Source organism: Chroicocephalus ridibundus, chromosome 11 (genome assembly GCF_963924245.1).
Source record: "Chroicocephalus ridibundus chromosome 11, bChrRid1.1, whole genome shotgun sequence".
In the NCBI taxonomy this organism is placed as follows: Eukaryota; Metazoa; Chordata; class Aves; order Charadriiformes; family Laridae; genus Chroicocephalus; species Chroicocephalus ridibundus.
In genome coordinates this window covers 9,598,196-9,621,496 of record NC_086294.1, presented here as the reverse complement: position 1 = coordinate 9,621,496, position 23,301 = coordinate 9,598,196, and the positions used below count along the sequence as shown (strand labels likewise).

The window sequence follows — 23,301 nt, the reverse complement described above, 5'->3', positions numbered from 1 at the left end:
ATAACACTAATAAAAAATTACTCATACAGTACCCACCTTTCTGAAATTCAGGCTCTGTCTTTCCTATGTGAGAAATCATATCTTGTTGCAGCATTCCATGGCTACATTTTAATGAGTTTTAGACTGCATATCAATACACGAGAGCCAGAAAGCCCAAACTTTCCATTCCTGACCCACATTCCAGTTTATCTTTCTTGGCTGTCTGAACATGCACCAACAATTTCTACCTTGTATTTAGCAGAGCAGAAGACCTGCAGAACCAACATTGCGTTTTGTGAATAGAGCACGCTGGGGACAGCTGCCCAGAGACATGAGGTCTAAGCAGAATGGCGTCAGAAGGAGACCCTTGTCAGCAGAAGCAGCTGTAGGGCTGGCTCAATCACAGCCTCGCCAGCACGGATAAGGTCACACCAATATGAGCATGCTGCACCAATATAAACTCCTTTCTGCACGGGAACAGCTGAGCTAACAGCCAGCCCAGGGGTTCCCTAGCTTATTTTCTTAATCCATTTTGTGGCCAAGCAATTAATTAAGAAACATTCATTTCAGCAACATAGTCCATTTATTTGAGAAATCCAGTTTACTATATAGGTAGATTCTAAGAAATGCAGGGTGGTGGTCAAACAGGGGGCTTTTTTCAGGAAAATGACCAAAATTGGGTCCATCTGGAAGACTTAGTTACATGCTCAGTTGTAGACAGATCTACTCGTTTTGGTGCTACCTTACTGGACGTAAACAACCAGTCCACTCAGCCTTGTAAGAAGGACACAGGAGCCCAGAAACAGCGTTTCCAAAACAGCCCCTCTCTTGCTCCTTACCAGCTCAGAGCTAAAGGAAAATGCCTAGAAATAAAGTGAATTCTATTTGACAAGAGAGATGAAGAGTAAAGAAGAGTATTATATTTTGGTGGTGTAAGAAAAGCTGCAGTTTTACCTTGCTTTCTGATAATCTCCCTAGGAGCCCAAAAAGCATATCCTTAATTTCTATTTTTTTTCTTTCAACAGTGATTTTTATTTTTTTTTTTCATTTTGAAGGATAGACATGCCTCCAATGCTGTTAATCTTGCTGTATTCATATTAAAAAGGGAAAAGAGCAGAGCTGATGTAAAGGGTCTCCCTCGCTCAGCATGACAGTGCTTCAGCTGCCCATCACCTCACCACTACCTGACACGTGGGATGCTGGCGTGGGGTCCTGTCCCAACCTGGAAGAACATGCCACTTGAAGAAATATTCACCCGCAGATCTTCCCCTTGAAGTGACTCCATGGGCTGGACCCTGTCACGGTCGAGGTTTCTAGGAACAGGAAATCAGGCCATTGTATCCATTAAAACAAGTCTAAATCAACCTCATCTGAACACACAGGTAGAAGATGAGCACCAGCTGACAAATTCTACTTCCAGCTCCACTGCTGTAAAATCTGAGAAAACTCCATTGAAGTCAAGGCAGTTTACATCAGCACAGTCCAGTTCTTGGCCTCTAAAAAGCCAGTTCAACATAGAACAGAGCAACCTCTTCTGCTTTTCTCTGGGACAGAGCTGTTTGGGACTGCAAGACATAAAACACTCCCAAAAATAGTTTGAGTTTTACTGCAGTGAAGTTCCATGGACAGAGAGGATGCTCTTTTGGGCAGCTGCCCTCATTTTGAGAGCAGTAAAAAAAAATAATAATCCAACAACTTGGTCCTTAGGACCGTTGCATATACCAGGCCTGATCCGTGGGGGGAAACATTCTCTACATTTTGTTCCAGTTACAAACAAATGTTGATCCGGTCGTATTTGGGGGACTGTTCTGTGATTCATAAATATCCATATGCCTGGAGGACCAAGCTCCTGAATGAATTTATCATAATATGATACGTTTATTTGAAAAGTCTTCATCAAGAATGCCTGCTGAGTTTGCTTTGCTATATAATTCTTATGGAAAGATTCGCTAGATGAAAATAGTGCCATTAAATAGATCACATGAAATGTCTAACTATTGGGCAGTTATGCAAATTTGATTGAATTCTTTCTGTTAGTTACAATAAACAATAGAATCACACTGAAACCATGTAATTTCAAATTGAATGTTCTGTTCTCCTATTCATAACTAGAATCACATTGGTTATTTACGTAAGTCATTCTGCCAGAACAGAGCTAATATCACATAACTCATTACCATGACAGTGCAAACAGCACATCATGAGCGCTCGCTGAACATTTCTAATGTAGCCAGAGTCAGAGAAATGTGAAATTTAATGTAATTGTTCTGAAGGAAATACGCATCTGAATCTCTCTACTCCTCTGTAAATAACAAAAGTCTGAAAAGCTACCTGACTGCCCTGAGATTTATGATATTGTTTTACCATGAATTAAGAGAATGAGAGTCTGTTAATTTGTTAATAATAATAGACACACTGTTCTGACTCTTCGATAAATTTAGAATGATAATTAAGAATGTAAAAACTGAACAATGCAAGACATTTTAGTGATTACATTGGCAAATCCCTTGAGATAAACATATTGATCAATTTATGGTATAGAAATCCCTCCAAACCCTTAAAAGAATTTGAAATTAGAAATAGAAGTTGAAATTTAAAACAGTTTTATTCCCTAGGAACCTTGAACGATTGTTCCTCCATGACAACCACAAGTAAAAATGGAAGTTTTTAATATACTCATCCTTTCCTAAGTATTTGATGCTTAAACTCATTGCCTTTCCCATTCCTTACCTAGTACGGAAAGATGTCAGGGAAGATAAAAATAGACCTTTACCCATTTCTAAGGCCTATTTTTATCTTCCTAGTGTGGTTCTCTGTCGTTCAGTGTTGAAGACCATTTTTTCTGCTTTGGCAGGAAGATACTGTTTCTCACATTCATTTCCTTCAAAGATAAACTGATTGGGATTGTTTTTTTCAAGTTTTCTATTATTTTGAAGAAAGTTTTTTTTTTTAAAAAAAACATACTGGAAATTTAGAGGTCGTGTATGGTCAGTTAAAGAACAATGCATGAAAACCTTCAGTTAACTTCTTTACTTCAGATGCTGATGCTCGAGGACTCAGCCACTAGAGGGTAATATAAGATAAGGAAAAAGGGAACTTAACGCCCTCCAATGAGCTATGGCTTGTTTCCACAACTTAGAAAAAGTTCATATTTTAGTGATAAAGTTTTTTCAGTTATTTTCTAAGACTGCTTGGTCACAGTAAAGAGCTGTTGCTGCCTACACTAAGGTGACACGGAGGAGCCACAGCTAAGGACAATGACACACTTGTACAAAGGGAGGTGCATTTGGGAGAATGAGTATCATCTGGCAGTTTCTCTACTTAAAAAGCTACACTGACAAAGGAAATGCTTTGTAAACTCTAATGCATGTGGAAGCCTTGCAGACAACTTGCTGAAAGCTAATTTCAATGTTGCTCTCAGGCAGGTGAGCCCAAGTCCCCCTGAAGCTGTGATTTTTTCCAAAGCGAAAGTGAAATTTGCCCTAATGGAAATTTGTCCTTATGAATGAGAAATGAGGTTTTCTAATGGAATCACCGACAGTAAAGTTAGAAAAAACCATCCTATTTGGGCCTAAACAAATGCAACCAAAAGCCCTGTGAACTTTTCAGTGACATTCACAGGCTGGATGGAAGGGTCAGCGAAGGCTTCCCAGACACCAAAGACTAGGTCAGGGCTACAGACCACACTACGGAGCTTACTTACAGAGTTTATAATCCGAAGTGCACCGTCCTCTCTACTTTCAGGTGACTTAAAAATGAAGGTTTCTGCAAGTTCCTTGGGGATAAACACCTCTGCACTGACACATATAGGAAATTGCTGAATGATACGCAATAGCTGTTACATTCTCAAGTCTTCATGCACAAGGCCAATACAAAATGTTCTAGGCACTATAGTATGCAACCTGTTTGATTTTGCTGGGATTTAATTTCCCTAACTTTTCCTTCTTTTCATTTTTTCAGTGCAAATGAATTTACAGATATGGCTTACGTCAACAGGGTGAGTACTGAAAGCTGTGAGCTGATGCAAAATGTCTATGAATACCACACCTGACTGACCTGTATGGCACTCAGATCAAAGGCAACAGCCAGAAAAGAGATCCACGCACTTTAGCAATACTTTAAGACATTATGAAAATAAATGATGTGATCAAAATTACAGATAAGTTACCTGTGCTTTTTTTTCAGAAAGAAAGTAATTGAGAGAGCACGTACAGGGAACTTTGCTGCGTGTATAGGTAGGCTTGAGTCTGGAGTGAGCAGACCTATTAACAAAGCTAAGCTTGTCACCAATGGATTTGCTTTTCATCCCTGGGAGTCCATGAACTACTTCTCATGCCCAAGAAAGGTCTGTGGACTACCAGATGATGTCTTTGTGCTGAGGATGGGAAGAGCTGTGAACACGGGGAGAGGAAGAATATATTTCATATAACCTGTCTCTAGGACCCTAACAGCTTAATCTCTGTTTGGGGTGTACACAGGCAGCGTAGGGAGAGTGGGAGAGTCTGCTCCAGGTGCAGCCAAATCTGACACTTGCTTTGAACCTTCCCTTATATTCTATCTCCATTTGTACTCTGAAATTTGGCAAACAGGGTTTTTTTCCAGACTGAAAGGCACCCACCAGACCCCCCTACTGGCCTCCGTGCCTCGAGCTGTATGCATGCTGCCTTACCTTGTCATCCCCTGACATCCGAGGAAAGTTCCACAGTTTGGGCCTCCAGAGTCTGGTATGTGAAGCGTGTCCAAGATTTTGCAGTAAAGCTGCTGTATACAGCCAGAGTTATTTTGTCTAACAGCTCCTGACACTTTACTCCATCGATCATATGGCTCCTTCCGTCGTAAAATCCTAAAAGATTTCCTGTGAGGAAACAGACACAAATTAGTAACAAGCTGTTCCTCTTTTGGGAGAACTATGGGCTGATAGACCATATGTAAGAGATACTCTGAAAAAGTGTGGAATCACACTTTGGGAAGAAATGCATGCTCAAAGCATGTAGATTCTGATCTGCTACACTTGTTTAACGAAGTTTGGTCAAGTCAAATCACTTCCAAATGTAGACTTTAGCATGTGAGACCAAGAGATGCCTTCATCATATTAAAATATGTCTAGAAGTGTACTCAGATCTTGTAAGTTAAATAAGAATGCATTCTCCTGTGGTAGTCACAGCTTCAGCATCGTTTCACCACATACGAACTCTTCAATAAAACTAATTAAAAAAAAAGAAATGAGAACTTGAAATACACCAGAAGATCAATATCTACTGGGATTTTCAAAGGCACTTAATTGTAAAACTCCCCCTGTCCACATTATCTGTGTCTATACCACTCTAATTACTACTGAAAATCTCTTTGTAACTGAAAAGGAAAACTTTTTTTTATTATTCAAGCTAAGAAAAATATGGTCAGCAAAGCAGTGAGTAAAGCATTTTTAAGCCTTTGATCAAGTATTATTTGGAATTATTTTATTAAAGTATAGCCTATGGTTTATATTAATAATTATTTTTTTTCAATTTTTCCTTTCATTTCATCCCATTTTGGGGTGATTCAGGTTAAAGGATAATGTTTTTGGTTTTAACTGAGATGTTTTGGAGGACAAATTTCTATTGTTGGATTATTCAGTATTCATTATTATTTCGGCAGTTCATTGTTAGGATAAATGCTGCTCACTGAACTGCCAACTAAAGCTTTCAAAGTCAAGAATGACAAGTGGCGTGCCACGAATAAGGACCGCCTGGTGCAGGTATTTTTATATTTGTGCTTGTATTTTAACAGCCCTTAGGATTTGTGAATGTGTTCACAAAGGAAGCAGGCATGTCCTGACTATGCAAATACTTTTTCTCCATAAATAACAGCAGAGCAGGTTTGTTATGTCCTCTTGTGGGAATTGTGAACTCTTTTAGTAGTAGATGGACAAGGAACTTTGCACCCTGCCTTTGGGAATGCAAAATCTTAAAATCCTGATAAACTAGTCAGGGACAGGGTGACGGCTGTAAAGATCTGACAAGACTGTAGAGCCATAAGGCTGTAGTCTTTGTGAGGGGTGGAGGGGGAGAAGAAGCAACAAGCCGACTACTGTATCAAGCTCTTGTAAATATTAATTTTAACTCGTTTCAACTTCCTCACCCATGAACTTTTCAAAAAAGGCAAGAGATTTCTAAATCAAAAACCTCAAAACTGAAAACCAGGCAACAAAATCCTCCCTCCCTGCAGTTTTTTAAGATTAAGGAAAAAACTTTTTGTGCTTAAGGAGCGTGTGAATTATGAAACTGGTATTTTCTGTTCCAGAGAGCCATCAAACACAGAGACAGGCAAGGAAGTAAATCTTTCAATGCCTTATCTAACTCCCATTAAACTCTCTCTTAGATATCATGTTTATTAAGTGGGCAGCACTGGAGCAACCCCCTGCCATGATTTCTTAGCAGAAGTGTAGAACCCAGTGACAGCTTTGCTTCACGAGGAGAATCAGCATGTCTCCTTCATGGTTATAAGCTGCTGAAAATTATGTTGCCACAGAAAATGTATTTCTGTGGAATATCTCAAAGATACTCTACACCCATTACTCTTCAGAAACAATGACCTGGGGCAATATTCAAGAAATCGCAACCTGTCAGCTAAACATTAATTAAATAAAAGGAAACAATCTTAAAGCTTTGGAATATTGGTGGGTTGGGTTTTTTTAACCAGAAAATGACAACAACAGAGCAAAACAAAAAGGCCCTTCCTTGTCAGAAAGTCAGCTGCATATCCTCTGATGGTACTAATCGAGAAAGTAGACAGTCATTGGGCCAGCAGAGGGGAAGAGAAATTTATTCTACATTATGGGTCTATTTTGGGATAGGCTGAATATCTCTTGCACTCACTACAGGGAAGCCGAGACAACTTTGTAGTTCATAGTTCAGACTCAAGTTAGATTGGACGGATGTTCCAAAATATCTTTTAAAAAGTTGCATTTTATCATGGCAGCATCAAGCAGTGCAGGTGAAAAGGATATATTTTTTTTTAACTTTTCTCCTGATTCCACTCTGCTTTGTCCACTGAACATCAAAGTCATTGCGGGGAAAAGATCCTCAAAGGTAACGGAGTTGAAGTAGGAGTTAACTTGTCCTCAAGCAGCCAGCTAGAAAACTTCTTGCAAAAGGTTGTTGCTTTATGTCTGGGATGATTTAGGAAATGTAATAAACATACTGCTGATCTCATTTTCAGTGCAAGCAAGAAGCAAAATAGATGTATTAACTCTTCAGAGCCTAGCTATTTTTCTTTCGTAAACACTGAAAATAAACAATTGTCTGCTGCCGTGGACCCTAGAATCCAAATTTAGTTACACACTTAGCACAAATGTGTCCTTAAACATCCACAAATTAATATTCTTGAGATTAATCATAGAAAGGCTCTGCTGAGGTCATCTACTAAATTATGGAATCAGTTTACATACCTAAATTCAAGCATATACTTAAGTACCTTGTTAAACTGAGACCCAGGCAACTACACTGCTTGTCCCTTTTGATTAATTCCTAAGTTGCGAGCCAGACATGTCACTGAACAGATTTTTCCCCCTTCTCTGTTGTGATTTTCTGTCTCCACTGATTCTCTTCAGCTGATTATTTCCTAATTCTGCCAAGAAAATGAACTTATTAGATCCTCCAAAGGGTTTTCCTTTTACCGGTATAACTATCTCTGCAACTATTTTAAGTGTTATCAAGACTTGGCAAGATTAACGTAACACAAGTCCTTTCTCTTTCTCCAGTAAAAAAAGGCAAAATTTAAAGATAAATTCCTCTGACTATACTATCTCTTTCCCTCTACCTTTTCCTTTCTTCCCTATTTCCAGTTTTGAACTGGCTTTTCCAAGTCCGTCTTGTCTTGATTTTACCAGTATCTGCAAATCAAAGGGATTGTCTTTCCATTCATTTCACGAATTTAGTGGAGTCCTGTTATAGCTGTACTGTTTCTTTTAGGGGAAACCATGATAAAAATGAAATCAAATACACAATGTGCTCTCGACAGCCAGAACTGCAGACCCTTGCAAATGCTTAAAAATTAAAAATTAAAAAAAGGAGCAGGACTTTTTCTCAGAGGAGAGCTGGCATACCAAAACATTTCTACTGCATTTGAAAATCGAAGAACTCTTATTTCTTACTGGACTCAGCAACATGGAGGTCACACTGGGGAAGGGAGCCAGGACACACAAGGCTGGAGAACCACAAGGACCAGACCAAGCCCTGTGCTTAGCAGGGTCAGCACAGTCGGGCTTAGAGGCACAGGACAATCCCGTTCCAATATAACAGCATGTGGATTTCCACTTACGCCTTTAAGACTGTAGGGTCCTTTGCATGGACAGAATTACTTACTAGGAACAAATCTCCTGGTAAACTGCGATATACATCCCATAACTCCTTTCTGTGTCAGGCACGTTGCAGATTCCCACCTCCTCTTGCCTCTAGACTTAGCAGTAAATGTTGAGCCTCCTAGCTGGCCACTTCACTTGATTGCCTTAGTCCCTCCCATCTTTGTGGGGCAGAGGAAGCAACTGGACAAGTTTAGGTCCAAATTACGCTACTGGTTTGGCTTCCCGAGGATGGCAGTGAAATGTAATACCTCTTCTGTATGGATTTATAATAGAAATAACAAATAGGGTGGCCTTTTCCCAGCTATTCATACAGGAGGGTCAACAGTAAATCAAACTCTAAGGGACTTTTTTCCTCCCTGTGGTATGATTCAATAAATATAATATGTAGCTTTTAATAACTTTTTTTTAACGTCACTAATGATACTAATCCGGGAGCTTGACGTCACTGGTATTTATTTGCATAACAGCCTTCCAGCTGAATTTGGCACCGTTCTTATTGCTTAGATGAAAAACCAAGAAAGTGCATGCTGTTTAGGATGCACATTTTTGAGATGCCTTCAGCACAATTTTCTCCCGTACCCACCACTGTATCAATAACACTTCATTTGTTCACGACATAACACTAACGAGCATTCACTGCAGTTGTACTTTGCCAGTACTGCTACAAAGCATGTCCTCGTGCCATACATTAGAATATCACAGCTACCACAAAATTAGTGACACAATTAGCAACAGCCTCTGGGGAATTGCATTTCAGGTTATCCCTTCTGTCCCTTCAGGCAGATCACTGACTCACTCAGTCCATGACTCCGTGCCTCCAACAAGAAGGCAGAGTCTTGCACACAACAGTGCTTTGCTATTCAGCTGATTTATCTCACAAAGTTCACCCTGGGCAGCGGCTGACCCAGGTCCTCCATCAACATAGTATGCAATCAAGTAATTAGGGATTGTATTGTAATGCGTAAACGTAAGATGGTTGATTTAATGTTCATCAGATAATAGTAGCTATGGTATTGCCTTGCTTTTGACACCCCTGTGAATGATCTGGTAACATTGCTTCCAGTAGTTTCATATAAAATATACGCACCCATCACATATATTGTGATTCAGGGTTCCTGCAGACCATCTCCAGAGGCTGTCTTCCATCACAGTTGTCTCTCTGAGGGTGCCCCATGACACCAGCTTCAGCCCTGAGATGGCTGCTGATGGATCGTTGATGACTCTTTCTCCATCTGTTGCACTTCCACAAATGACAGCATGACATGATGATTCACCAATCCTGTATTAGGAGATTGTGAAAGATGTGTTTTAAAAGCCACAAAAATGTTATTTTTATATTTATTCAGGATGATATCTTTTGTATATGTTTACTACAGCTGCCGAGGGAAGGCTATTAGCTATTCCTCCATCTCTCCTTATTGGAAAACTGATTTGGGTCTAATTTGGATTCCAATATGTACCAGCCATAGAGGAACATCAGTTTTATGCTGGCTGCTACAGTCCCTAAATGTCATCATTCCAGGACCTTTGAAGTTCATTGTGTTTTCTCTGTTCCCTTCTAGACCTGTCGCATTCATATGCTGGAGCTAATAATATAAAGTGAGCATATGGGGAGCCCCTCCTTTCTCTCAGCAACAGCAGTGATTCAGTCTCATACCATAGCAAGCTGCTTTTGGCAGTGAAGGGTTTGTAAGCAAATGCAGCTGACAGGTTGTCTCATCCAATGATGAGAAATGAAGTTTTACGGCCTAATTTTTCTCATAAAGTCACATTTTCCCCAAACCATGTCTCCTTTCCCATGCTCTCATTTCTTCCCCACTTCTCTCTCCCACTTCTGCCACTTAACTATGTTCACATTCTTCCTGGGACAGGAGCAACTCCAGCTCCTCATTCTTGACTGGACAAAGCATAACGGTTTAGAGCAAGGAAAGAAATTCCCTCTTGAGTCTCCAATGTCCTTTTGTTGTACCTGGAACAGCTACTCTCCAAGTCCTCTGCCTAGCAGATGGATCATCAGTCTCATTTCCTGTAGTTCCAACCTTCCTGGTTTTTTCATGGTAATTATCAAAGCAAGATCGCTACCTACAGACTAAGAGAGGAAGCAGATATGTTCATTAAATGGCTACCATGTATCTATTTGCAGAATTAGGTATATTCTCCTGCCAGCTGCCCATATTGCCTATCTGACTGATTTAATTATAAGCAGTGACTACATTCAGCCTAGATTTCTGCCTGATCCTTACTATCCTTCAGCCTTTCCCTTCTTGACTGAAAAGCAGAGTAGTTCCCTTACTGTACCTCAGAAGATGGCCTGGCAGTGTTCCTCAGACCTGCACAGCCTGGATAAGTATTCATCAAGAATTATTCTTGTAGGCACTCATAAGCAATAACCATCTTGCCGTCAAATGGTGACCTGAAACATTGATGTTTCAGTGCTTTGTTTGTGCCCTCTCAGATGTTACTTGTGGTGGGTCCGGCCTGACATCAACCAACACAGCATCTCCATGGCCTTACTTTGTGGCGGTCTCTTTGAATATTTGGATTTGTAAGAAATTATATCAAACAGAAATTGCTTATCTCCTTCCAGAGGCATCTTCAGCTCCTAAAATGATTTCCCACTTGTACCTCTGTTCAATGAATTTTAATAGAGAAGAGGAGAGAGAAGCCTATTGTGAGTGGTGGGGCTAGTACCCCTAGCAAGTTCGGTGGAATTATTCAGGCATCTTGCTCTGTTTTGCTTCAATTTCCTGCTGATAAATGCATTTGCCAGCCATTCAGTTAGGGAGGAGATAATGCCACGTTATTTAGGTAATACCTCTAACTATGATTAACAAAGATGTAATTGAGACACAGCACGTCCACCCAGTCAGCACATGCTTCCTTTAGTCTACAACTTCCATGTACACTTCGTATAATTTAGAAAAAGCAATATACTGCTAAATTTATGGCAATATCATTAGTGCAACTGAATGTTTTGACTGGGAGGTGTTCTTTATTGCAGCAGATCAGCTTGCTTTTGCTTTGACATTTATTTTGCTCTAGGAGACTGTAAACCAGTGATTGTTCAATTGTGCTGAATTAGACGTGACATTTTTCACTTCCTTGAAAATATGCTGCTTTCTCAATTCTTTTTTCATGATGCCAATCTATGTGCCATTTCTGCACGATTAAGCCTTTTTCAGATGTAATTCCCACTATTTTGCTCTTGGGTTGTTAAAATTTAAGGTTGGTGGCGTATTGTAATTACCAGTAACACTGTTCACTTCTGAAGTGCCTGCTTCCTACATTGCTATCTTTCCAAGCCTTGTTAGAAAAACGATCCCTGTGAGTGGTTCTGCACTCAGCGAGGGAGGGCAGAGCTGGTGTCCCCAAGTCGCTGCAGCATACGCAGGGGCTGAGGAACACTTTGGGCTCGGGGGCGTTCTGAAGTAGCTTTTTCACCAACGGCACCCCCAGGGCTGCTCTCCCTCAGCAGTTCCCTCAGCAATGGATGAGCCAACAAAAATGGTGGGTGTAAGAAATGGAGAGTGAGAGGCCAGCTCAGGCTCTCCAAGTTGTCTTTCAGAGGACCTTTCTTCTAGCACAGCCTGTGGAGGAACACATGAAAGCTCGTCACCATAATTCAGCCATTTAAAGCATTTAACTCCCCAAAATACCTTCCACATAAAACCAATATAGTAAAGTCCCTACTGAATGGCATAACGTTTCCAGCTGTTCTCCTTTTTAGGATAACATTTCTGCTCAGAATTGCATTGTATTGTTAATCAAATTTAGCTTATCTCCTGGAGAGTTGCAAAAGGAAACCTGGGGATAAGTTCTACCCCAGAGAATGTCTGCAGTGATTGCTGAAGAAAGAGCAACGCCAGGATTCTCTGGACAGCAGTATGTGGGCTCACAGGATCTCCTCAGGAAGATTGCTCTGAATGTACCATCCCTACAACAATCACAAGAAAAATCCCTTCATCAAATTCCCTTCAAGGGAATCCCTTGGCAAATGCCAATCCCTTCAAGGCCAGGCTGGATGAGGCTTTGAGCAGCCTGGTCAAGTGGGATGTGTCCCTGCCCGGGGCAGGGGGTTGGAACTAGATGATCTTTAAGGTCCCTTCCAACCCGAACCATTCTGTGATTCTGTGAAATTACAGAATTTCTATTTACCTAATCAATGTGTGCAACCAAAACACAATGAAACCCCATCTTTAATACTGTATTAATTAAAACCGTAAATGGGGGCACTCTTGCTGAGCTGCTCAGCCCTCAGCTTTCCCATGTAAGTATTCCAGAAAGGGGTACCCACAATTTCACCTCTCCCTTAGTCTCAGTCCTGATGGAAACTGATGTTGGTGCTGTGAATGATGCTCAGTCTCATACTGAGGCATGCCAGAACTTCAGACCCTGTGAGATCTGATCGCAGCCTGCCCCGAAGCCAGCTGCTGTGGCTCACACCATCGCTAATACAATCAGAAGGGGAAGGCAGCTGCTATTTTGAGACTTTTAAACTGACATAAGCAATTGCCACTTGCTCAGAATAACTGGAAAATTTTGAAGACGTTGAAAAGATCAAGGATTCAACATGTGCCAGGAAATGCTCACACAGTGCCCTTTGACAAAAGTTAGTCTCTCACAGGTAGCGAATGGATTGTATGATACTTTGGGGAGTGCTTCTCTCTGGGCAGCATCCATCTCTGGATAAGAACATACACCACTCCTAAGGTAGTAAGAAAGTAATTTCCTTAAAGTTCTGAACATCCCTGTGGGCAGCTGCTTAAGGTCAATATTTCTCTAAATATCTGCTTTCCAGATAATAAGTTTTAGTCTTCCCACCAATGTAGTTTCATCCCCACAGAGCTCTGCCATGTCACATTCTGCATAGTTTAGCCCTCAGCAGGTAAAACTAAGTTGTGAGTTCCCTGCACATACTCCCACTTAATAAAATTTATCCCACTGCCTGCAGATGCTCTGTGCTGCATTCCTGCTCTTAAAAAATCCCTACTAGTCAGGTTTCCTGGCAGACAGATTCTGTTTATTCAAAGAAAATCATAGCCTGTGGCATAGAAGTCTGGACAAATTAAATGCTCAGAAATTACTTCAAACAGCAATCTATTTCTAGGATCACTTAATCATTTTAGAAGAAAAACAAGAGAAATGCTGATGGCACTAAAGCCGTGAATGGGTCATGAAGCTTCACCCCATGGAAACGGCTCCTCCGCTAGCGCAGGGCAGGTACAGCCACCGCTACCCCCATGGCCTTGCCGCAGCTGTACCCACCAGGGCCAGAGGCTAAAGCCATGCAAGGGGGCCTGATGCACAGGGAACAGTGAGAAGCAGGAACTACTGCATTAGCTCCAGCCACTTCAATCAGAGTCTGAGCTTTTCCACTAAATGCTGCATTTGCTCCTTGAGGTGTGCAGTCCCGGGCTGGGGGAAGCAGCTCAGGTAGCAGTGGCTGGTTGAGCGAGAGGAGGAATGTGCTGGAGATTAGGTGCTTTTCTAGGAGTTTCTTTTCACCATCACACGCCTAAGGGTGGGAGAAGAGGCTTCAGCACCTATGTGGGAAAAGGATGCCTCTAATTTGTACGAAATGCAGCCTTTCCCTGCCACAGCCTCCTTCCCCCTTGGAATGGCAGTGAGGCGGGAATGAGGGCACGTGGGCCTTCATACAGAGATACATCAAGGAAATTATCCTCCTGTGGACCTGGCTTAGGGCTGATATGCGTTTGTAGGGACCAGTATTGCACCTATCTCCTCTAGACATACCACACACATTTAAGAAATAGAACTATAAGCAGCTATGAAGAAAATTGCCCAGACACCAGCACTGTCTCCATTAGGTCCTTCAGAGCTAATGCCATCAGAAGTGTGTTGGGACAGATAAGAAGTCATTTCCATATGTGTGCAATCCAGCCATATAGTGCTGCTGGCAGAAAATTCAAGTTAACAAGCCTAAAAATATGATTTCTTTCCTCAAACAAGTTCAATTGGAAGATTAAATTGGGGACTGTAACTCATGACTTTGTTTACTTTAAAAGGGCAGTTTTGAGCTTGTTGCCTCACTCTACAAAACCTGGACTCAAAGCGCTGCAAGGGGTTTGCAATGAGTGAGATCCCCCAGAACTTCGGCCCCAAAAGCCTCTCTGCCAGCGCATAGCTGGAAGCACTGTTTGATGTATAATCCTGCTTGCCAGTGTCGATTAGGAATTTCTTGACCTCTGAGACAACCTTCATTAAAAGAATTAAAAATATAAATCTTCAGCAAGAAATTGAAGGTCCGGGGAAATGGTCCATGCTGGATTGCTATTAAGACTCTCTTCCGCTCAGTCGTGTCTCAGTAATCTCAGAGGAGAACCGCAATAAACCATGCTACCTCAGTTTCAGGTCCGAGCAATTAACTTCTTGGCTAACAGCAAAGACTCTTCCAGTGCCAATGGCTGCAACTGGCAAAATACAAACAAGTCCCTGAAACTCCATAGACTGCTCCTCATCCCATAACTTGATGAGCCAAAATGTTATAATTTGCACTTTATACCATAAATTTCTAAAATGTAATAAACACTAGAAGGGAACCAGCCAGCTGGGGAGAAATTCAGATCATTTGTTTTGAAAACGTAATCCCACTAGCCATTTTTCTCCCCAAAGCTTCAATATGATCTATTGGAAGGCTGGGAGTTGGGTAAGGATGTTAAATAATTCTCACAAAAGGAAAGATAAAGCTTGTCAGTGAAGGCAGGCATGTTGGGTACAGAAAGGGAGAAATCACAATACTCTGTTCAGGTGTTTTGGGCCATGCTACCAAACAGCAAAGGCTGTTACATTATTGAAGAGCCAGGTACACTTCCACGTTGAAGTTTGTACCTCCATCCCCCCTCCATAGGAGGTACCTTTTTACTGTGTTTTCACTGAACTTTTCCTGGTCTACCGATTGCTGAAACCAAAGAACACATTCTTGTGGATCTGTCCTTCCTCTGAAGAGACAGGTCCTGCCTTTTGACTATGACAGCTATGTACCATTTTTACTACGGGTATGGCACCTTTAGCCACACTCAAAACCCATTTTTGGCCGAAGAAGCATTTAAAGCCTTTGCACCTGCTGCTTCTTAGAAGGCCAGAATAACATGTGAAACTCTGGAACAATTTGTCACCATTGGTTAAAATGGAGTAGGGTATAAATCCTGAGTGTTTTTCCCACACTGAGGTCAGAAGAAAGGAAAAGTTTCTGCACCAAGCTCAAGATCCTTCAACTCCATCCTCAGCACTTTATATCACAGGGCTGTAGCTTTGGCTAAATATGTTCTGGAGAGAAAACTGGCCTTGTTTTTCAGTACGCAAAAGAGCTACAACCTCAGCAGAGCCTCCCCCTTACACTGCTTTACTTTGTGATCTGCAGAGCCCATGTTAGGAAGGACTCTTGGGGTGTGAAGGGAATTGCTGCCAGAAGTACCCTTTCTAAAAGAGAAGTGATGTCCAAGAGCAGGGGGACCAGAAGCTAGCAGAAGACAGACCAAAGAGTATCCAAAATGATGCTACTTGCTCTGTGACAGTTTCCTCTTTGAAGGAAACCTCTCTTTGGTCAAATGATGAGTGATCCATGACTTAGCAGAGTGGAATGAATGCCTTGTTTCCTCATGTTCCCCAGACATGCTCTGTTCAAACCAATTCTTGCCAAAATCTCACAGCCATCTGTTTTGTCTGTACATTCATTGCAGTATTTTTGGAAGTCCCAGGAGTGGGGTGGAGTGTTACAATTTGAGTTATCTTCAGTGCTGCCACTGGGAATGCCAAGGAATCCTATGGTGTTCCACCTGTCTGAATTTCAGAGGGAAAAAATACAAAATCCCCTTGGGTACAATTAAAACCTTAGGCTTCAATTATGCATAACTGATTCTCTCATTTAATGACAGTTTATGCATTTGCATCACCCCACAACGTTTTTCAGAGGTAGCTTGTCCCATTTTCCTTTCCATTCTACTCCAGAAAGGTAGAAATAAAAGCATGATCATGTTTCGTTCTGTCCTTATTGCTCTGCTTCACCGAAGAAAGAGACAGGAGCAAAGATGTTTCTTCATGTGGCTGTAAGACAAAGCATGTTCTGTATAAGACAGAGCAGCCTTAAAGCTGTTCTAGGTAGCACAGAGCTGGCCAAGAACAGGCAAAACATGGCCTCAGCCTCTGCACTGAAACACCCTGGCATACCAAAAAATGCTGCAGGGAAGATTTTCTGGTATTACTGTGATGAGCAGAAAGTTACCGCGTGCTGGGGCATTCCCTGGGAGTAATTTGCACCAGGCTAGATGTCTTTTTCATGCAAATGAAGTGGCATAAGGGAATCAGAGTTCTACAATGTTTCCTCATTAGTCTTTTGATAAACGCACAAAGCTATGAAGACAACATCTGAAAGTGTGTGTGTTTTCTCACTTGCTAATAATGCTCAGTGATTAATTCCTCTGTCAGAAAGAAGCAATGGTCCATTTCCCTAGGAAACATTACAAGCCCCAGAGAAAATCCTTATCTGGTTAAATAGCTCCCCATGAGTCGTGTACTCTCTTCTCTTTTCTTGAAAATAAAGAGAGAACTAGTTCAGGATTGGTAGATAATTCTGTAGGAAAGAGAGGGACCTATAGTAGAAAAGAAGTAGTTTTTCCATTATCTGGGCTAGAGCAATAATCGCAGATAAATTAGTAAAATCCAGCAGTTGCTATCCCCACAGGACAGAACTGTTGAAATGTCTCTCGCCTGCTGGTCCCATGCCAAGGAAGAAAAGTAGTTTTCATGCAGTGCAGTTCAGCAAAACTGACAGTGTAGTGTGAGGGAAGGCCAAAGATGAACGATCATATCACAAGATCTAAAACACACTTGGAGCTGTTGAATCCCCCCCCAAGGAAACAGTGAAAAGCTGTTTCTGCTTATTCCAGTTGATTTGGTTCTGTTCATCTTTTTTCCTCAAAAGCTGCATTTTACTTTAAGGCAAAATTGCAGGAATTGGATGTGGTGATAAGCAATTCCTCAGTGCTCCTTCTCCTTGGGCTCATTTCACTTGCTTATTTTTATCTCCCTTAGCTTGTGTCAGCCTCAAAAGGAGCAAATGTATTGTCATTTTTTAATTTCCTCACATGTATACAAAGGCATACAGACTCACACTCCTCTTCAAAAACAACAAAAGCTGCTTGGATCTTAGTGACAGAAATCACAACGAACTTAAAATGGCAGAAACTGGCTTTCTGCTTGGATACAGTTAGGGTGGCTTGTCAGAGCCCTAACACATTGTGGGGTTCTGCTTCTATACCATCTCTACGGTGACCTATTTCTGATTAGAAGCAGCTATTATGAGCTGCAACATTCTCCCTAACAGTTCCCTTATTCTTCACCAGCTCATGCCGACTAGTTTTCCTCATCCTATTTTATTGGAAAGTCTTTGTACTATTCCTAGTCACTTGAGAACATAGTTGTCTCTTATTTTGGGCACTGGAGTAAAAAGTGATCTACATTTTCCATCTCTTCATTAACCCATACCCTCATCCTAGGGTCACACAAGGATTGTTGACTCTGTCCTTTCTTCCTCTGCTGTTTATGGGGTAGTCTGAAATTGCTATTTCAGTGAAGACTGGTGATACCACTTGGAAAGCATAACTAATGCATGATGCTTCCCTAGTAGCAGATCTTGAGCTGTTCTGCCACAGCTCCAGTGATATTTGTGCAGATCTGCCCTCTTAAAGCCTTTGTACAGTCATGGCTTAGGAAGTGAAGGCTCTGTACTCAGGAAGTTTTACATGTGTTTGCACAAGGAGGTCATGAAACTGAAACCTATTGGGCTTTTGTGCGTCATAAAGGAAAGGAGTACGTTTCTTGTCATGGCCAAGGAATGGCCCAGATGAAGGCTTGGGGTGGTAAGTGGGATTTTTTCTATCTTTGTGACTTTAACCTAGAAAGACTACTTCCACACCAGTTCTAGCAGAGTTCTTGTCAACACACGCAACCTGCTACATCTTTCTATGCAGCCTCACTGCCTCTTTGTTTCATTTCCTCAACAGAAGCTCCTTACTAACTACAAATCCCAGAGACGTCACCCTGCAAGGGACACGAGTTGCATCAAAGCAGCAGATACAAAGTTTTAAAAATGCAAAATCCTGGGATCCAGGGCAGGGCTCACGCTTCTTGGCACAGCTGGACAGAAGCACCAAGGGAAGGCAGAGATGGAAGTAGAATCTCTGATCGACGCCTGAAGGTGGAGAAGGAACTGGCAGCAGTTGGCTACACCAGTATAAACTGACAGGAAGGGCATGCAAGGAGGATAATGACAGGAGATGGTGTCCATTGAGCATATTTGCCAGCAACAGCCATTACTGGAAGCATTCACATACCTATCATCATTTGTCATCCTTTACAGCAGGGGCAGGGCATACAGCTAGATATCGTCTGGACGACATATATAGCTAGATGCAGCCCTGGATTTATATGATGGCTTTCTTCATAGCTTCAACAAGAATTTGCAGTCACATTGGTTAAGTCCATTAATAACTCTTCCTCTTCCCCAGAACCTCTCCTCTCCTGCTGTTAATTAACATTTTGCTGCAAAGTTTTAGGAAGCAAATGCCACTTTGGTCTGACATTATTATTTATTTGCGCCATTCATTCACAGCAAACACATGCAGTGCTTGCCTCTCTACAGGAGATGCTTTTGCAAGGTATCTGTTGACTTTCTCACTAATCAACCACAGCTTACTAAACACTTCATATTCAGGGAACTTTCTGCTTGGTGAAATCCTAGTTCCACGAAGCCTTCCTGTGTCATAAAGTCCACGCACAAAGGACCACAGTTTGGCAAAACCAAGGAAGTGATTTTCTGTCAAGAAATGAGACAGAACTGTAGTTTTTCCAGGGTTACTCAGAACTAAAACATTTTTTTCTACTAAATAAAATTGCGTACAAATGATGTTAGAATAATTTATGTTCATCATTAATGTGCTATAAATACAAAGAGCTGTACCCAGGGCTCTGGCCCAAGTGACATCGCTCTGCTAGTGTTATTACAGTTCCTCCTGTCATCAGACTGGAATGGCTGGGATTGCACCAACTGGGACAGAGACCATGGTTCAGAACAAATACAGACCATCTATCCATATCAGAGGGTCATGATTAGGCCTGCATAGCAGTTTCTCTTTATTAAATGATTCCCGTGGGCTATGACTCGCATTCAGAGTCACTCAGAAAATGAGGGGTAATCATCACGCTCTAAGTCTTTACTAAACAGTAAAGAAAGAAAACGATTTTGCCTAACATTTTCCTCACCAAAAAGATTGATTTCTCTATAGGAACTCAAATATACTGGAATATTTTGATAAAACCCACAGTATTTGTTCTTGTTGACAGAAATGTTGCTGGGTACCTCCTCCATTTAGCACACTCCTACATAGCTGCAGCAATCAGCTTGCAGAGAAGTGGTCACCCACCTTGGCTCAGCACAGCCACCGTCAGGAAGAGGAGGGACAGCCATATCTTAGAGTGCCTGATCACACTCTAGCCCCACTTTCCACACCAGAAGTAACTCCTCTTCACTCCACCACAGGGAATGTCAACCTTCATCCCTAAAACCCGCTTTTCTTTTCCCTCAAACCACAATTAAAAGCAACAATCAAACAAATATGCATTTAAATAAATATATATGCACTTAAACCAGTGGGAATTAAAATCTTGTTCATGCTGCCTGAACGCTATTACTGTGACCACCATGAACGCACTGCTCAGATCTGGTTAAACGCACTGAGGTCAGGAGCCAGCGTCATTGTTTTACTCATGTGTAAAAGTTGTCTGTGCTGAAACACGAGTTGGAGCTCTGCTGTCACTGCCCTCTGCTGACCTGAAGGTTTGAAGCAGTGAATAACGTCCTGCCGCCGTCAGCTGGCATTACATTGCATGGGGAATAATCTCCCACCTCATTACTCTGTCCTACATGGGTGCAGTATTGGCAGACTGAAGGACGTGATTAAAAGCGCTGGCTGAGCAATCTGCTGCAGCCTGGCAAGTCCTGTGTGTTCTTCATTCAGCAGCGAGCTAAACGAGCATCTTCTCTGGGATCTGGCGGTTTTACTGTTCTGACAAAGTGAGCTACAATTACTAAAAGAAAGAAAGAAAGGGATTTTAAAAACAGTGTGTTTTCTTTGCACCTTTAGATGCAAGCCACATAGTTTAGAAGAGAATGCTCTGCAAATGTATGCGTTTCTGTAGCTCCAAATGCCGTAGAACTTCCTTCTCAATGACAGTTAGCAAGGTGAGAAAAACTAAATTGGACTTCTCTGCTACAAATTTACCAACAAATTCTTTCCAGTGGATGCTGTGCTCTTTCTGTCTGCCTAATTGTGGATATTAAATTTCTACTCTGACTAGAATTTATGGAAGTGTTCCAGTATGGAATATGAGTTTCAAAGTAAAAAGTAGGGAAAGTATCTGCATTTTTTCCACTGTGAAGTATTTTGTCAAATCTAGTATTATTTTTAAGGCATGGAACTTCCTAGAGTGAAAGTGACACTTCCCCCTTTCTTTAAATTTTCTTATTCTGTTTTCCGATGTCTCATGAAATATTCACTTATTCATAAAGTGTGGAGAAGGTGAAAAATGCTTTGAAAACTGAAACATGGTAAGCATTCAGAACCTTTTCTTAAAATCTAAATACTGAGGACTCATATTCCCAACTGAATTAATAGTAAATGAAGATACTCTGAAAATTAAGTTATTTATCTTCCATTTGTTTCTTCTAGCCTCTCTTTCAATTCAGAAACAAAAAAAAGGGCCGAAAACCTGTAATCACCAGTAGAATGGAAATTCCCTATTTCAACCAATTTTAATCATGCTTAACCACGTAAGCGATAGTACCAACAGTCAGTGTGTTCATATATCAAGTTCAACGATGTTTGATTTAAGTCTGTGCTTAAATGCTTTGCTAGATCAAGGTGTATCTCAGGAGAGTATTTAGCCTTGTGGTTAAACTGGTTGACTCTGTTGTACTCACTGGAACTCATATTCATAATCCCTCCAAAAGCTCACAACATCCACTGAAACTTCAGTGTTCAGCTGCTGTTCCTTCTCATTTTACACAGACTTCAATTTTCTGAATTAGCCTTTATGTATAATTGAATAATTTCTCCTTTCAGGACATTATTTTGTATAGAAAAACAGAACATCAAAATCAGAGAATCTGACAAACTTTCAAAGAATATGTGACTCAGTGTGTGATTAAATCGGGTTGGTATTCCCCCATCTCTACCCACTGGACTGTCCCTATGGGCTGTTTACTAATCGCTAGTGGGACTTTGAAATGAAGAGCACTTTAAGACTGCACAAGACACAGCAGTTCACACAGCGCATGTAATCCTAGGACATCAAATTAATGACTGGTGATGAGAAAGCCTGTTCTCCCTCAATTTTTTCTCATTGTTGACTTGGAAAATCACTTTCTTAGCCCTGTATATGCTCTGAGTCATGCCCCCATAATCCAGAGTAACCAAGATAAAACAGGCCAACTACTCTCTACTCTCACAACTGGTTGGCTGGTGCCTGAGGCTCACTGTAAAATGACACTATCAGAGAAGGATCAAGAGCAAAACATTTTCTCTTACAAAATCAAGAAATCACTTGGCCTCTATGACAGATTCCTGTTCTCACAATTTGGCAATAGTTCACTTTAGCTAAAAATAACAGTCAAAGAAAGAAAGAAAAAGTAAAATAAGTAAATGCACATGGTTTTTGTGGCAATGATGTATAGTCCTTAAATACAGGTAAGAACTGCATTGCAGCTAGGAGCGTTCTAACTTTTTTCTACAAAAATGAGAAGTGCGAAATGCTAACTCGGGAGGAAAAGCTGCATTGCTTTGCCTATGTTGGGGCATTCGTCCAATTATCTACAGCTTACTTTTCACAAAAAGTGGTATTTTTGGAGGAATGAATGTATTAAAAGAGAGTGTTGATGGCTGACAGACCTGGGGATTTCAGTACCACCAGCATAACTACAAAATGGACACAACAAGCTTGCAAATCTTGCCATGCTCACTTGGAGCAGTCTTGCGGGTAGGCAGAGGCTCTCCTTCAGTGTCCATTCCCATTCACCTGGTAACTGTGGTTGTCTGTGCCTCAATGCACTTAGTTCATTGAGAATCATATAATCATGAAACAACTTAGGTTGAAGGGACTTTCATGGAGATCATATGGTTCAACCTCTGCTGAGAGCAGGCCAACTTCCACACTAGCTCAAGATGATTATGGATTCATCCAGTTGAGCTTTTAATATCTTCAAGGACAGAGGTTACATAGTCTTTCCAGGGAACCTGTTCCAGTGTTTAACCATCCTGTAAAGAATGTTGTCCTTATATCTACCTGGACTACACCTTGCTGCAACTTGTATCTGTTGGTTCTTGTTCTTTCACTGTGCACCTTTGAGGAGAGCCTTGCTCTGTCTTCTCTAATACCCTCCCTTAGGTTAGCAGGGGAGTGGAGACAGTTGGCTAAATGGTTGCTAGAATTGCTCTGAAGACTGAGATGAAATCATGCTCATTAGAGGCATTTTGGATTCTGGAATCCATCCTCTCAAACAGCCCAAAAGCTGGGACTTCAGTTGCAACACAAAACTTTGTGTTCTCAAGGATTTCACCAGGCAGTGACGATTTGCTGGCAAGTGCCCTTTTGTGCCAGCATGAGACATGTGCCTGACTGCTGTGATGGAGATCACTTCTGCAAGGTACTTAACAGTGTTTCTGAAAAATACAACCTGTCCTTTCCCCGGGAACCTGTTCTCAGTATACTTGATAACCAAAAATGAATTATGAAAATAATGAGCAAGCACCAGACTTACAGATTGGTCTTGAGGAAAAACCAAGACATTGAGACTTAGAAGATCTGGGTCCATCCACTGGGCGTTTTGGCTAGCCTATGGCAGGACTTACCCCCACCGCCCGCAGTGTAAAACCAACTCAGAGACCTTTGATGTCTGCACAGCA

The 23,301-nt window shown here is 41.4% G+C and overlaps 1 protein-coding gene across 1 annotated transcript in view; it reads right to left on the bottom strand.

The window, feature by feature from the left end:
- Nucleotides 1-23,301, bottom strand: part of LOC134522126 (uncharacterized) — an 87,239-nt gene that overhangs the window by 4,808 nt on the left and 59,130 nt on the right. The window contains exons 5-8 of the mRNA XM_063349432.1: nt 9,411-9,602; nt 4,649-4,834; nt 1,164-1,292; nt 37-251 (exon numbers count right to left, since the gene is read on the bottom strand). Coding sequence (XP_063205502.1) covers nt 224-251; nt 1,164-1,292; nt 4,649-4,834; nt 9,411-9,602 — 535 coding nt within the window. The 3' untranslated portion in view covers nt 37-223. The remainder of the gene's footprint in view (nt 1-36; nt 252-1,163; nt 1,293-4,648; nt 4,835-9,410; nt 9,603-23,301) is intronic.